Source organism: Armigeres subalbatus, chromosome 2 (assembly GCF_024139115.2).
Source record: "Armigeres subalbatus isolate Guangzhou_Male chromosome 2, GZ_Asu_2, whole genome shotgun sequence".
Classification (NCBI taxonomy): Eukaryota; Metazoa; Arthropoda; class Insecta; order Diptera; family Culicidae; genus Armigeres; species Armigeres subalbatus.
This window is the reverse complement of record NC_085140.1, coordinates 2,075,206-2,091,380: the sequence shown is the minus strand read 5'-3', so window position 1 is coordinate 2,091,380 and position 16,175 is coordinate 2,075,206. Positions and strand designations below refer to the sequence as shown.

General features: G+C 43.6%; 1 protein-coding gene across 1 annotated transcript in view; it reads left to right on the top strand.

The window, feature by feature from the left end:
• Positions 1-16,175, top strand: part of LOC134217434 (uncharacterized) — a 141,702-nt gene that overhangs the window by 35,603 nt on the left and 89,924 nt on the right. The window contains exon 2 of the mRNA XM_062696199.1: positions 2,067-2,698. Within this exon, the coding sequence (XP_062552183.1) occupies positions 2,199-2,698 (500 nt within the window). The 5' untranslated portion in view covers positions 2,067-2,198. The remainder of the gene's footprint in view (positions 1-2,066; positions 2,699-16,175) is intronic.

The window sequence follows — 16,175 nt, the reverse complement described above, 5'->3', positions numbered from 1 at the left end:
GCATATACCATTTACCGGACAATTACCATCAGATCGACGTTTTCCAACAAAGAAGATTTTAGTGAAGGGAGTCTGTAGTTGGTCTTCAATTTATATTACGAAACCTATCCATAAATCGTCATTTCCCCTAAATAAATAGTCCTGATAAAGGTGTGAACCAAACACCGAAACGTCGTCAATAGTTACATGAGAATCATTCAGCTCATCTTAAAGATTGCAAGCCAAAAATAAACCTTTTCAGTTAATTACCAATCAGTCATTTAAAACCATGTTTATACTTGGTCTCTACTACCAACTAGAGTCAGACTAACAGGTGATACGGACCGCGTGTATCAATACAGCATTTAAAAAAAATATAAATCTTAAAACCTGCATTCCAAGCCGCTCATCACCGTTGATGAGACTATTTTGACGCGTAAGATGTCCTCTACCTTTCCTTTCTACTCCTAGATATTATTTCGGCTAACTACCGGGAAATATGAATGGCATCTTTGTACTTTGGTGTATGAGAAAAGCAAGACGATTCATTCCGAAATTCAATTCTAAAGTGACGAATAAAATTGTTAAGTTTCACCCTGAAATGGAATGAAGTGGATTGTAAGCTTACACACCAAAGTAGCTACCTACTATGACCATCCGATTGAAGTCCTAGTGGCATATCGCCATTGACTGCTCCAATTGTATTACTCTTAAGTGAAACGAAATTTCCTGCAGCATGAGCGCATCGGTTTCAATCTCATCCGGCCAGTAGGAAATAGGAGCAAATGGAATACTGAAGCAATCCAAAAATTTAGCGAAGGATGAGATGCAAAAAAAAAAGAACTCAATGGTAGGGTCATGAATGGATTGCAGATAGATAACGATGTCGTCTGCTCATGGATAGCGACTCTCTCTTTTTCTGCTGGTGAAATGCGACATCGACACGCCAATGGCACACCTCTCGTTTTGATGTGCAATTCGTTTTCATTGTTACAGCCAATGAACGACAATAAAATTAGGTACCTATTTCGAGTCTTTGGTTGACAAAAGCTTCTCTGCTTCTTGAACTTATTTGTTTGTAACTGTTTGTATGATGGATTAATTATGATTTTTATTAATTTTCCTGTTTGAATTATACTGCCGTAATCTGACAAAGTGACGTAAGCGCCAAATTACAACATGCATGTTTTCCATTTTTCTGTTAAATAGCTCGATGAGTACTACTCGTTAACACCATTTTTGGAAAACGGGGTGTACGTAATATTTTCAGATTATAGCAGTATACTACCGTAATCGGAAAAGTGACCTGTACGCCATTTTTTTTAAAAATCGTGTTAACGAGTAGTACTCATCGAGCTACTTAACAGAAAAATGGAAAACATGTATGTTGTAAATTGCCGCATACGACACTTTTTCAGATTACGGCAATATAGCAGTTGTGCCCAGTTTTTGACTGTAATAATTTCAATAGTTAATTTCTAGATACATATATGAAAATCTGTACTAAGTTTAAGTATTCGTAAATTATCAGAAAATTACTCTTGCCTTTTATGCAACGTACACACAATCGCGTTACTAATAATTGTAAAAAAAAACAATAATTTGACGATTGGTGGCCAGTTTGAACTAGGTTCAAGCGAACGGACAATATAAAATCATGTTTACACGCTTGAGCATTTGTAGTTAACTTGACTAAACTTGTTCATGCCGCTGTTGATGGTATCTTGAGGATGCATTACCTAGCCAAGGAGTGCAGTCAATATTTGTCAAACATATACACACAAACAGACATCACCTATATGGGCCTGTGGGCATTTTATCACAAGTTCGGTTCTGGTGTGATACTTAATGTACGAGAAAGGCAAACCGCCGTGAAATACTCATATAAAATATCTGAGAGCAGACCTTGTTTCTGTAAGGGTGTAAACGACAAAAATAATTAAATCCATACTGAAGGGTCATATGACACAATGTCTTTATCACAATAAGGTTCATTAAATAATAGCTCCATTATATACCCATATTCCAATTCTGATCATTGTTGCTGTAGAGCATTCCAATTCATAAGCTCTTTTATTCTATTCTAGGAAAACCCCACACTGTGCGAAGGATGTCCACGCGTGGTGCTCATTTCCACTAATGAAGCATCTGTAGTACCATGCATGAAAAGCCAATAAGTTCGTTTCGCAGAAAATTTCGCCACCGAATTCACACTAACCATGACAACGCCGACTGGCAAATCCAACACTTCCGACGGCGATAGCCTGTGGGCTGCCAAAACTGCTGACTCGCGTGGATCGTCAACATCGTCCTCTTGCAGTTCGGGAAAAAGGAAATCCCGAAAGTGCAAACAATCGACGCTGCAACCAGATATTGGAGCACAAGCCTCAATGCTTCCGAGCTCGGCTAAGCGCCTCATCATCGGTAATTACAACAATGATTCCAACAGCACTGCCGGTATCACTAAGCTCGAGGAGCGCGAAACCGCGAAGCTACGCAGAGCGCTTCGGAATGTGAATTTTATGCTGATTGCGTTGGTGTGCTGCATTGGAGGACTTTCGGTTTTCGGGCTGCATTATATCAACGTTCGCCTGAACCATCCGCGTTTACTAGCCACACGCGGTGAAGTGGAAGAAATGGTGGTGTACTATCTGAAAAATAATATCGATAAATTTAGTGAGGATTTAATAGCCCGTGTACGGACGTCAGCGGAATTCAGGTAAATACTGTCCAGATTGCATACTGATTCATTGTTCCGGTTCCCAAAACAGTAATTGAAATTGCAGTAGAGATTTCATAGAGTTTGATGAAAATCATCGAGAAGCTGTATAAAACTATGATTTTTGTCAGAAAAATACACAATTTCTGAATATAAATGCTGCATAAAAATCATGCAGAAATATTGTAAGTCACACATAACCTGTGAAAGCATTTAGAAATTTTATGTATACCAAGGTTTTATTCATTGGAATTACAAGTGAAAGCCATTCTCTGATATTTTCACATCAACAAGTTGATTCAAGATATCTAGAATTGCCTGATCGTTTTTCTAATATGATTTTTAATAGCATGTTATAATGCGCGAGAAAGGTGACACCACGGCAAAGTGGACTGATCTGGGCTTTTCTTCTTCTCAATCTTTATTGAGTGGGAATGGGAACTACTTTCTTACATAGGTACTTGACTTCTATTCAACATAAAATGACGAAAATTGCCAGCAAACCATGTTAAATCAAAAACTAGTTACATCGATTATCCCCTAATGACCATTTGTTGAGAATGCAGTCAGGAAAATTCCAAAATCCGCTTCCCGAAAGTATTTCATTCCATTTCATTTGGCCTGTTGGTGGACCGGATGGATGTGCCGAGAAGAGGAAATAAAAAAGCTTGCTCATGACTGTGTTTTAATGGTTCCTGGTCATGAATAGGATGGGCGCTGCAGATGCCACTTTTGGAGTTTCCTGTACACAAGCCGTATGGGACTACAATCCAGCAGCCAGCTGCGGATGAGGAATTGGGGCTGAGTTGGCGAAATATAATAGAAGCTTTTTAAATTTAACGCCGTACAAAGCGCACTTTATCCGCGCTTTTGTCTGCATGAGGTTTTATGCTTCTGCGAATATAAATCACAGCTGTTGAAGATTTTGTGACTTTTTGCGTTGAAATACTAATGAAGGAACACACATTGAGCGAAGATTTGATTTAGCTGTTATTCTCGTAATAAAATAAAATTTGCTACTGTCTTAATGTGTTATTTTCCACAGTGTGGCTCTCGTTTTTAAATGACCATTGGACTAGTGAAACATACTTAAAAAACTTCTACTTTTCATCAAATCTTCAATTTGGTAGCAGTTCATTATTTTCGACATTTCATTACACCCATAAACTATCATCTCTTTCGCACCACCCATTATTTGCTGAATACGTTGCATAAATTTCATCCTGTGTGTCGACAGGATCTCGAAAAAAAATGAAGCCTTCGGGTATATTGCTAACATTAACTAAAAACGCGTGCTCGCACATATTTTATTATCTGCCAACGCATCACACCATCGAACCTTGGGTAGATAAAAAATAAAGCAAATTGTACCGCAAGGTAATTTGCAATTGCGAGATCCATACATCAAGCTGATTGTTGCTCCATTTAATCATAAATTAAAAATTTTTATGGCAGCATTATTTTATTTCACGCGAATTTTATTCATCAGTAAAGCTATTGTTCACTTGAAGATTTTTTTATGTTGGAATCGGATCTTATGAATGCAATATATCCGAACTTTTTTTCATGCCTATGTAATATGTGCACAGATTATTGCTTGTAGATATTTAATTACTATCTCTAATAACACATTGCTTAAATATGGGAAGGAGAGGAGAATTGATCACCCCATGTTTTACTGAGAACCACGGTAGTTTTGTTCTATCCTATTTCTTAGTAGACATCCTCAGATAAATGATCATTTCAGAGCATTAGTGATTAATCATAGATTTAATCATGATTAATGAATAATGGGTTATTTAATCATTATTCATTAATCATAATTATACAAAAAATATGATTCAATCATTAATCACTAATCGTTAATCATAGAATTTTACATTTAATCATTAATCACTAATCATATTCATAATTGTTTTGAGTTTATTCATTAATCATCAATTTTAATCATCGCATACATCGCTTTTATTCATTAATCTTTAATCATAATCATATAATATTAATACCTTTCAATAACCCAATTTGGTAAAAATGTTACTTGATAATTGATCAATATGCAAACCATTCAATTTGATTATTCATAATCATTAATCATTAATCATACCGATCTTTAATCATTAATCATACACATATTGTGTCAGCATTTAATCACGATCGGTAATCGTTAATCATACTCCAAACGTTTTATTCATTAATCATAATCGTTAATCATTGTTAAAAATTAATTTAATCGTTAATCATAATCATTAATCATTGTCAAAAATGATTAAATCATTAATCATAATCTTTAATCATAGAGTTGAATGATTTAATCATAACAAATTTAATCATTCATTGGAAGCTTTATTCATTAACGCTCTGGATCATTCTTTGGATTGACAGCCGTGCTAATTTTACCGAACGGTTTGTGTATTTGTACTATCCTAAATGGTGATTCAAATAAGACGTCCACTACTTTTTGATGTTCCTGCACCCCTCCCCCCCCCCCTACGTCACGTTTGTTTGTGTACATAGTAAGTATATGTACCATCACAAAATATTAAACCCCTTCCCCACCTAAAACCTGTCATTATTGAACGACCCCTAAAGATCTTTTAAGTGGCCACGCAAAATGTGTATATCTTCTTCAAGATCTCTTGGTAGTAGGGCCCCCCCCAGTGCGGACGTCTTTCCCACACCGGAACTGGGGAACAACCTCCGGCACCATCGGATAGACGGAAGAGGGACGCATTATCCCCCTGCAAGCTTGTCAAGCGCAAAGTACCAAGCCGCTGTTTCTCCGGTAGACCTCGAGGGATGCAAGCGAAAAGCAGATGGCGTTCTCGGGTCGCGAGTTTTTCCCCCGACGGACGACGTGGGATGCAAGCTGCAAGGCATCGAACAAGCGCAAGGCAGAAATCTTCAATTCAACACGAATTTCTGCCTCTCACCAAGGCCGCGCTCCGGGCAACCCGGGGACCTCCACCCGGGCCATAATTCCCAACAGTGTCAGCGTCCTGGGCTCCTCAGGCACTCCAACCCGGGCAAAAAGTCCCACATTCATCATTCCTCTCCCACTTCTGGCGGCTCTAGCGACGCAGGACCATACCGGTTGCGCAACGCAACGGCCAGTGGTTCCAGTTCCTCCTCGTCGTCATCCTCCGACGCATCGAGCTCCGGGTCAGTCAGTGGATCTCCTTCCTCCATTGGCTCTGGCCTGCCCAGGATACCTCCAAGAACAGCTTCAGGTACGGTAAGAAACCCTCCCTCTTCTCTATCGTCTCCTTTCCCAACTCCGGCCCTCCCGCTGGAAGTAAAATTCTGCCTACAATGGAACATCAACGGGTATTGGAACAACCTTCCAAACCTTGAGCTGCTGGTGCACCACAGCTTACCATGGACCATTGCTCTCCAAGAGGTTAACCGAGTTTCCCTCGGAGGCAAGTACCGTTGGACACGCAAGGTTGGGAACAACCGCAGGCACTCCATAGCCATTAGGGTACTGGTGGATATCCCCTTCAATGTCCTCTTCAGGCATTCCGTAGCCATCGGGGTACTGGTGGATATCCCCTTTGATGTCCTCGATATATCGACGAGGATCTTCCGGTTGTCGGTGTCCGGCTGCACGTAAATATGCCCATTACCATCATCAATGTTTACATCCCTTGCGGTGTCTTCCCCACCGTTAAGAGAAAGGTAAGCTCCTGATTGAAAACGCTACTCCCCACTGCTTCTCCTCGGGGACATGAACGCCCACCATCCCATGTGGGAGGGTCTGGGCCGACCCTCGCGGCTCCGCACTAGCCGAAGCGTTTCAGAAAGGCGATCTCGTCACCCTCAATGACGGGGCTCCCACCCTTTTCAACGGGAAAGCTGACACTTCCATTGATGTTTCCGCGGTAAGTAGGTCCATTCTGCCACGCTTCTCCTGGAAAGCCGGCACTGATCTGTACGGTAGCAACCACTACCCGGTGCAGATCTCCACCAACGCACAGTGGTGCGTTTGGCTAAAATCGTGAACTTTTTGTTTTACCGCTTCAGGGTGTTATTTGTTGGCATCGGTATCTTCGGGAATAAATTTCACAAAAATATGGCGCATCGAATGACGAAAAGTTGTAGTTCCAATTTTGCCACAGGTGGCGCTGCAAAATGAAACTTCTTTACTAAACGATTTTCAAATATGGTGTCTTTGGCAAAGTTGTAGTGTAATTTATTATGAATTTTATTGCTGAAGACACCGAGTGTCCATCTACCATCGTTTTTGAAATACGGGCGTTTTCATGGAGAGACCCTAAAAAAACAGTATTTGAAGATATTTTCGAAACTAACAGTTTCAGGTCAAAACAATGTTCTACAAAAATGTATATATAATCAAAATAGACCACTTCCTGGAAGATACCAGGGATGTTTTTTGCAAACATGACTTGTTATCGGCGATTTGACCTCGAAAATGGTGATATTTGAAAACTACGCATACGACAGAGGAGCAAATTGGGGCAAGGAAATCCCACAGGATTTAACATATCTGGTCTGTAGTTTCATATGCGTATAATTATGTCTGTTTCTAAATTTCATAAATCGACATTTTCAACTGATATTTATATAATAATTGAGATTTCACCACACTGCATGCCACGCTGTTGAATGTTAATGTCAAAAGAAGTGCAGCGTGAAGCTATTTTTTTGTTCTCTTCATCCAATCATTTCACACAATGCAAATCTGACGTCATACGCTAGGGATGTCGTAAAATCACGAATAATCGATTAGTAACTAATCGATTACTATTTATTCTTATTGAATCGATTCATCGCTGGGTAATAATCGATTTAAAATTAATCGATTATCACAACGATGAATCGATTAATCGAAGTAATCGATTAATTTGCGACATCACTATAACGCTAAGCGAGAGAATGAATGAGTTGACACCTTAACATTATACACTTACCAATGAATCCCAAGACTTCGGGTCCGAGGAAGGCAGCCAAAGCCTATTAGGGAAGTGTTGGCGGGTCTTGATCTCGAATACATGTCCCTTGTCCACCAATTTTTGAAAGTTGCTGATGTTTGACTGTAATCGTCGTCCACCCGTCCCTTTAGCTGTCGTAATCCCTTAAGAATGTCTTCCTCTTGTTGTGTACCGGTAAACCTCATTCGTATGTCTTTCTCCCAAAAAACATTTGTCTCGTTACAGAAGTGAAACATCGCCAAGGATTTCAACTGTGTGAACATCAGCATTGTAATTAATTAGGCACCTAAATTCCCTTCCTTTCCTATTGTATAATTGTATTCCCTAACCTCGACCAAACCGCGAGTCTTTCGGTTCCCCAAAACTAACATTAGTGTATAATAATCATGAAAAAATGTATTCCGGCTCCGTAACGCTTCACGGAAAATGAGCCTTCCAAATAAATGATAGTTTAAAAATGAATCCCAAGCAGTAGCTGGTTTTCTACCCACCACTGCCAGCATTCAGGCGCTATCATATATACTTCGATTAATCGACTAATCGTTGAGATAATCGAATTATTTTGAATCGATTGCTTACCAACGGTTAATCGATTCAATAATCGACAAGAATCGAGAATAATTGATAAGTTACTAATCGATTAATCGGGAATTAACGACATCTCTATTAAGTCGCAAATTAATCGATTTACCGTTGTGATAATCGATTAATTTTAAATCGATTACTACCCAACGATGGATCGATTCAATAATCGACAAGAATAAAGAGAATTCGATTAGTTACTAATCGATTTTTCGGGATTTTACGACCTACTAGCGTATGACGTCAGATTTGCATTGTGTGAAATGATTGGATGAAGAGAACAAAAAAATAGCTTCACGCTGCACTTCTTTTGACATTAACATTAACAGCGTGGTATGCAGTGTGGTGAAATCTCAATTATTATATAAATATCAATTGAAAATGTCGATTTATGAAATTTAGAAATACTTGTTTGGATACACGTGGAGACAGACATAATTATACGCATATGAAACTACAGACCAGATATTTTAAATCCTGTGGGGATTTCCTTGCCCCAATTTGCCCCTCTGTTGCATATGAAGTCTTCAAATATCACTATGTTCGACCTTAAATCGCCGAAAACAAGTCATGTTTGCAAAAAATATCCCTGGTATCTTCCAGAAAGTGGTCTATTTTGATTATATACTTATACATTTTTGTAGAACATTGTATTGACCTGAAACTGTTAGTTTCGAAAATATCTTTAAATACTGTTTTTTAGGGTCTGCCCGTATTTCAAAAACGATGATAGATGGACACTCGGTGTCTTCAGCAAACAAATTCATAGTAAATTACACTACAACTTTGCCAAAGATACCATAATTGAAAATCGTCTATTAAAGAAGTAACATTTTGCAGCGCGACCTGTGGCAAAAATTGAAACTACAACTTTTCGTCATTCGATGCGCCATATTTTTGTAAAATTTATTCCCGAAGACACCGATGCCTAAAAATAACACCCTAAAGTGGTAAAAAAAATTCACGATTTTCGCCAAACGCACCACTGTGCAACGCTCCCTCCTGTGAACATCAAGCGATGCCGCTGGAAATACGATGAAGCGGACTGGGAGGAGTATGAGCGCGCCATGTCGACCGCCTGCGCGGACCAACCTCCCTCGCCCTTCTCCGATTTTACCAGCATGATCCTCGATGCTGCCCAGCAACCCATTCCCCGGTCCAGCGGCCATCCCGGCCGTCGCGCACTCAGATGGTGGTCCGAGGAAACTCGGCGCGCGGTCAAAGCCAGACGCAAAGCTTTGCGGGCTCTGAGGAAGCTCAGTCCCAACCACCCTCTCAGGCCAGACGCCCTGGACTGTTACAAGGAGAAGCATCGACAGTGCAACATCATTATCAGGGAGGCGAAATCTAAGCAGTGGGAAGACTTTGTCGACAGCATCAACCCCTTCCAATCAATTGCCGATCTGTGGAGACGGGTAAATGCCATAAGTGGTAAGTCGAGGGCGATGCCTATCCACCTTGACCAAGGCAACCAAACGATCTCTGAACCCGCACAAGTTGCCAACACCCTCGGGGAATACTTCGCCTCCCTGGTAGCCACAGCCCAGTACCCGGCCGACTTCCGAAGCACTATTCCCGCTCGAAACTTGACTCTCAGCGCCATCTTTATTCCCGCGGACTTCCCTAACTGCCTGTTGAACCTACCCTTCTCAGCAGGTGAGTTGGCCCATGCACTCTCCAAGTGCAATGGGAACTCATCCGGTCCGGATGAGTTGGGGTATCCCATGCTGAAACGGCTTCCTCCAGACGCCAAAACCCATCTTCTCAAACTCGTCAACGACACTTGGGAGAACCGCACTTTCCCAGACGAGTGGAGGAAAAGCCACGTGATCCCCATCCCCAAAAACCACACCACGGGTTGGGATCCCTCTAAGTTTCGACCGATCTCCCTTACCTCCTGCGCATGTAAGACCATGGAGAGGATGATCAACCGCTGTCTCCGTGAAAGACTGGAAGCAGATGGAAGATTCGGCTTCCAACAGCACGCCTTTCGCCCAGGGTATGGCACCAGCACATACTTTGCCAACCTGGGCAGTGTGCTACAGAGCGCGTACAACGAAGGCAAGCATGTTGACCTGGTTTCGCTGGACATTGCCAAAGCTTTCAGCAGAACCTGGACACCTGGTCCTCAACAAACTACTAGAATGGGGCATCACAGGCAACATGCTTGCCTTTATCAAAAATTTCTTGACCGATAGGACTTTTACGGTCCTCATTGGCGGCTCTGCATCCGGAGAGTATGCCGAGGAAACCGGGGTCCCCCAAGCGTCGGTTCTTGCGGTCACCCTTTTCCTGATCGCAATGAACGGGGTCTTCGGCATACTACCGGCCAACGTCCACCTATTCGTCTACGCTGACGACATCCTTCTAGTTGTCGTAGGCGGAACCCCCGGACGAACCAGAATCAAAGCGCAGGCGGCGGTCAGCGCAATCCACCGTTGGGCCACATCCGTTGGTTTCACCATGAACGCGGGTAAGTGCATCCGGGGCCACGTTTGCCATGGCCGCCACCAAGTTGGAGGCCCGCCCATTAAGCTTGGCCACGACCCCATTCCCAACCGGAAAATCGTCCGTGTTCTTGGTGTCGACATCGACCGGCGGCTCACCTTCCTACCACACTTCCGGGCTGTGAAGGTGGCCTGCAAACCACGAATCAGCCTAATGAAAACTCTGGCCGCTAAACACCGGACCAACAACCGGTACACCAGGCTAAACATAGGCCAAGCTACCATCGATAGTCGCCTGCTATACGGATTAGAGCTAACCTGCTCTGCTCGTTAGCGTGCTGTCCCCAGTTTTCAACACGTACGTCCGACTGGCTTCCGGTCTCCTTCCTTCTACGCCAGCTGAAGCAGCCTGCGCCGAAGCCGGAATCATCCCTTTCCGGCACAGAGTCCTCACGGCCATCTGCTGCAAGGCAGCCTCCTATGCAGCGGTGACATCTGGAGAGTACGGGATCCCTCTCCTCGACGAGGCTGACCAGATCCTCCGAAGCGTGGCCGGCACCGGTCTCCCCCCAGTGGCGCGGGTCCACTGGCACGGAGCAAGATGCTGGTCAATGCCTCCCGTCAGAACCGAAAATTCCATCGCCACGCGCTTCCGGAGAGGCGACAACTCCGAGCAGCTTAGAAGGTCGGTTATTAAGCTCGTGGGCACTCGGTTCCGGAATTATACCGTACGGTATACCGATGGTTCCGTATCCAGCAGAGGGGTAGGCTTCGGTGTTTCTGGTAACAATCTAGCCAGGTCCGAGAGCCTACCGTCTCAATGCCGTATCTTTTCCGCTGAAGCTGCTGCCATTTTCGTCGCCGCCACCCTTCCAGCAGATAAACTGATCGCGATCCTTACGGACTCGGCGAGTGTGGTGGCCGCACTCCAAAGCCACACACCAAAGCACCCGTGGGTCCAAGGAATCCTGGCAGGTATGGCACCAGATACCTGCTTCGCTTGGATTCCTGGTCATTGCGGCATTAGGGGGAATGTAGAAGCGGATGCCCTCGCCTGCGTTGGGCATGAAGGCTTGCCCTATACCCGTTCCGTCCCGCTGGCCGACGTTAAAAAATGGACAAAAAGTGTCGTCGGCCAGGACTGGGCCCGGGCTTGGAATAGCAACAATGTCCTACCCCTAAGGAAGGTGAAAGGCACCACTGGTCCCTGGCACGACCTGACCTCGCAAAAACAGCAAACCATCTTATCCAGACTCCGGACCGGGCATACCAGGATCTCCCACAACTTCGGTGGGGGCCCTTTCCGGTCGGAATGTGACTATTGCGGGGTTAGGAACAGCGTCGAGCATTTCGTATGTAGGTGCCCGAAATTCGATCACCCCAGGAACCATTATGGCATTCCAGCTAGCATCCGGGATGCGCTAGCTGACGATGAAGCTATGACAGCTGCACTCTTCTGTTTCCTGAAGGATGCAGGTCTGTACTATACAATCTAGATTTGGACCCCTGCCTAAGGCGAACGGGCCTTCTTCGGATATAAGTCCCACCCCCTCAGTGAACCCCCCTTTTTAGTTCAGCTGAGGGGGTTTCAGCCTCCTTTGTTCCCAGCCATTTTTTCATCAACGAAATTTGCCATGTTATCGAACCACCTTTTCCACCTTTTTACCAAGGTCTCCCAAAAGTTACCTACGTTCGGGAAAAATAAGATCCCTTCCGAAAAATTCGGACTCTGAATTTTTGCAAAATTTCCAAATGGCATTCGAACCTTTCAAACGAAAGGGCTGAATTTAATTAAAGGATTGAATAAGGCAGAAAATGGCTGATAAAATGGGAACTTACATGGCAGTCCAATCTATACCCCCATCCCTCAGCCAAATAGGCATCACCGGAGAACAGCGCATACAGGATCTAAAACCCACAAGGAACCACCGGAAAGCAGCATTCGGAGGAAAGCAGAGCAGGACATCAATCGTCACAGGAGTAGCTACACCGGGAAAAGACCCTATCCACTTCGGAAACCCCGTTTTTAACTTGGTTTTGTGTAGTGTCATCATTTTGTTCTAATTGTCTTAACTGTGAACCTTCCATTTTCATCTTACTATTATTCAAAGTTTTTTAATGTGTTAGATTTAATTAGTTTAGAAATATTAAAATGTCAACTGGCGATGCCCTTGGTTGGCACGCAGGGCGGTCCCTCCGGCCGGCCCTCTCCTTAATGAAGCTCCGCTTTATCACCGTCGGCGGGACCCAAGGTTGGCCCGCAAAGGGATCTCCTCAAGCTCCCTTTCATCCGGTGTTGAACTTAGTCTGTAGATTAAAAAAACACCTTAACCCGTTTCGGTCTGACCTAGAAACCAAAATTGAAATAACCCGTGTAGGCTCATTTTTCGTCCGATTGCCATGAAATTTTCAGGGAAGAAGCGTCATCATGTTTTTTTTTTTTGGCACATGACTTGATTTGACCATGGTGCCAATCCAGCCGAATTTATTAAGGGGGGGTCCTGGGTCAGATGCAGTAAAAAACGGGCCATTTTTTTAAAACCATTGATAAATGAACAAAAGTGACCAGAATGCTGATGCAAACGTGGTCAATCATCATTGACCAGCATTAAAAGTTAGTTTTGATACATTTGAATCACCAGGGCATGGTTCCGGATGTGCCGGGAACCTGATTCCCTGGGGTATCCCTGGGGCGGTGGACACTTTTCAAGTGGACACAACCCAGTCTTGCGACATATCAAACTTCATGGTTTTGGAAGAGAATCCTAATGGATGAGTTTTTGGGAGGTTTTGGACACAGTGGCCACGTTCGGAAGTGTTCCCGGGAGCCTAGTTCCCTCAGGGAAGTGGACAAATTTCGATTAGCACCGAAACCCATCTTGCGACATATCAAACTCCATGATTTTGAAACACAAGCTCAATAGATGAGTTTTTGAGAGGTTTTAGACACATTGGCCACGTTCGGAAGTGTTCCCGGGAACCTGGTTCCCTCAAGAAAGTGGACAAATCTCGATTAGCAGCGAAACCCATCTTGCGACATATCAAACTCCATGATTTTGAAATACAAGCTCAATAGATGAGTTTTTGAGAGGTTTTGGACACAGTGGCCACGTTCGGAAGTGTTCCCGGGAGCCTAGTTCCCTCAGGGAAGTGGACAAATTTTGATTAGCACCGAAACCCATCTTGCGACATATCAAACTCCATGATTTTGAAAGACACGCACAACACATGATTTTTTGAGAGGTTTTGGACACATTGGCCTCGTCCGTAAGTATTCCCGAGAGCCTGGTTCCCTCAAGGAAGCGGACAAATTTCGATTAGCACCGAAACCCAACTTGCGACATATCAAACTCCATGATTTTGGAAGACTAGCTCAATAGATGAGTTTTTGAGAGGTTTTAGACACAGTGGCCACGTTCGGAAGTGTTCCCGGGAGCCTAGTTCCCTCAGGGAAGTGGACAAATTTTGATTAGCACCGAAACCCATCTTGCGACATATCAAACTCCATGATTTTGAAAGACAAGCTCAATAGATAAGTTTTTGAGAGGTTTTGAGCAGATTGGACACGTCCGGAAGTGTTCCCGGGAATGGTTCCCCCAAGAAAGTGGACAAATCTTGCCTAGCACCAAAACCCATCTTGCGATACATCAAACTCCATGATTTTTTAAAACAAGCGCAATAGATGAATTTTTCAGAGGTTTTGAGCACATTGGTCACGTCTGGAAGTGTTCCCGGGAACCTGGTTCCCTCAGGGAAGCTAACAAATTTCGATGAGCATTGAAACCCATCTTGCGACATATAAAACTCCATGGTTTTGGAAGACAAGCTCAAAAGATGGGTTTTTGAAAGATTTTGGACACATTGGCCACGTCAGGAAGTGTTCCCGGGAACCTGGTTCCCTCAAACTCCATGATTTTGGAAGACAAGCTCAATAGATGGGTTTTTGAGGGATTTTGGACACATTGACCACGTTCGGAAGTGTTCCCGGGAGCCTGATTTCCTCAGGGAAGCGAACAAATTTCGATTAGCGCCGGAACCCTTCTTGCGGTATGCCAAACTCCATGACTTTGAAAGACAAGCTCAATAAATGAGTTTCTGAAAGGTTTTGGACATATTGGCCACGTTCGGAAGTGTTCCCGGGTACCTGGTTCCTTCAGAGAAGTGGACAAATTTTGATTAGCACCGAAACCCATCTTGCGACATATCAAACTCCATGATTTTGAAAGACAAAATGAATACATGAATTTTTTTGTGATTTTGGACACATTGGCCACGACTGGAAATGTTCTTGGGAACCTGGTTCCCTCAAGGAAGTAAACAAATTAAGATTAGTACCGAAACTCATCTTGTGACGTAACAAACTCCATGATTTTGATAGTCAAGCAAAATAATGTCGTAAGATGGGTTTTGGAACCAATCGAAATTTGACCGCTTCGCTGAGAGAACCAGGTTCCCGGGAACACTCCCGGACGTGGCCAGTGTGTCCAAAGTCTCTCAAAAATTCATGTATTGTGCTTGTCTTTCAAAATCATGGAGTTGGACACGCCCCAAAATAAGTTTCGGTGCTAATCGAAATTTATCCGGTCCCCTGAGGGAATCAGGCTCCCGGGAACACTTCCGGATGTGGTCAATGTGTCCAAAACCTCTCAAAAACTCATCTACTGAGCTTGTCTTTCAAAATCATGGAGTTTGATATGTCGCAAGATGGGTTTCGGTGCTAATCAAAATTTTTCCACTTCCATGAGGGAACCAGGCTCCCTGGAACACTTCCGGATGTGGCCAATGTGTCCAAAACCTCTCAGGAACTCATCTATTGAGCTTGTCTTCCAAAATCATGGAGTTTGATATGCCGCAAGATGGGTTTCGGTGCTAATCAAAATTTGTCCACTTCCCTGAGGGAACCAGGCTCCCGGGAACACTTCCGAACGTGGCCACTGTGTCCAAAACCTCTCAAAAACTCATCTATTGAGCTTGTATTTCAAAATCATGGAGTTTGATATGTCGCAAGATGGGTTTCGGTGCTAATCAAAATTTGTCCACTTCCTTGAGGGAACCAGGCTCCCGGGAACACTTCCGAACGTGGCCACTGTGTCCAAAACCTCTCAAAAACTCATCTATTGAGCTTGTATTTCAAAATCATGGAGTTTGATATGTCGCAAGATGGGTTTCGGAGCTAATCGAAATTTGTCCACTTCCTTGAGGGAACCAGGTTCCCGGGAACACTTCCGGATGTGGCCAATGTGTCCAAAACTTCTCAAGAACTCATCTATTGAGCTTGTCTTCCAAAATCATGGAGTTTGATATGTCGCAAGATGGGTTTCGGTGCTAATCGAAATTTGTCCGCTTCCCTGAGGGAACCAGGCTCTCGGGAATACTTACGGACGAGGCCAATGTGTCCAAAACCTCTCAAAAAATCATGAGTTGTGCGTACCTTTTAAAATCATGGAGTTTGATATGTCGCAAGATGGGTTTCGGTGCTAATCAAAATTTGTCCACTTC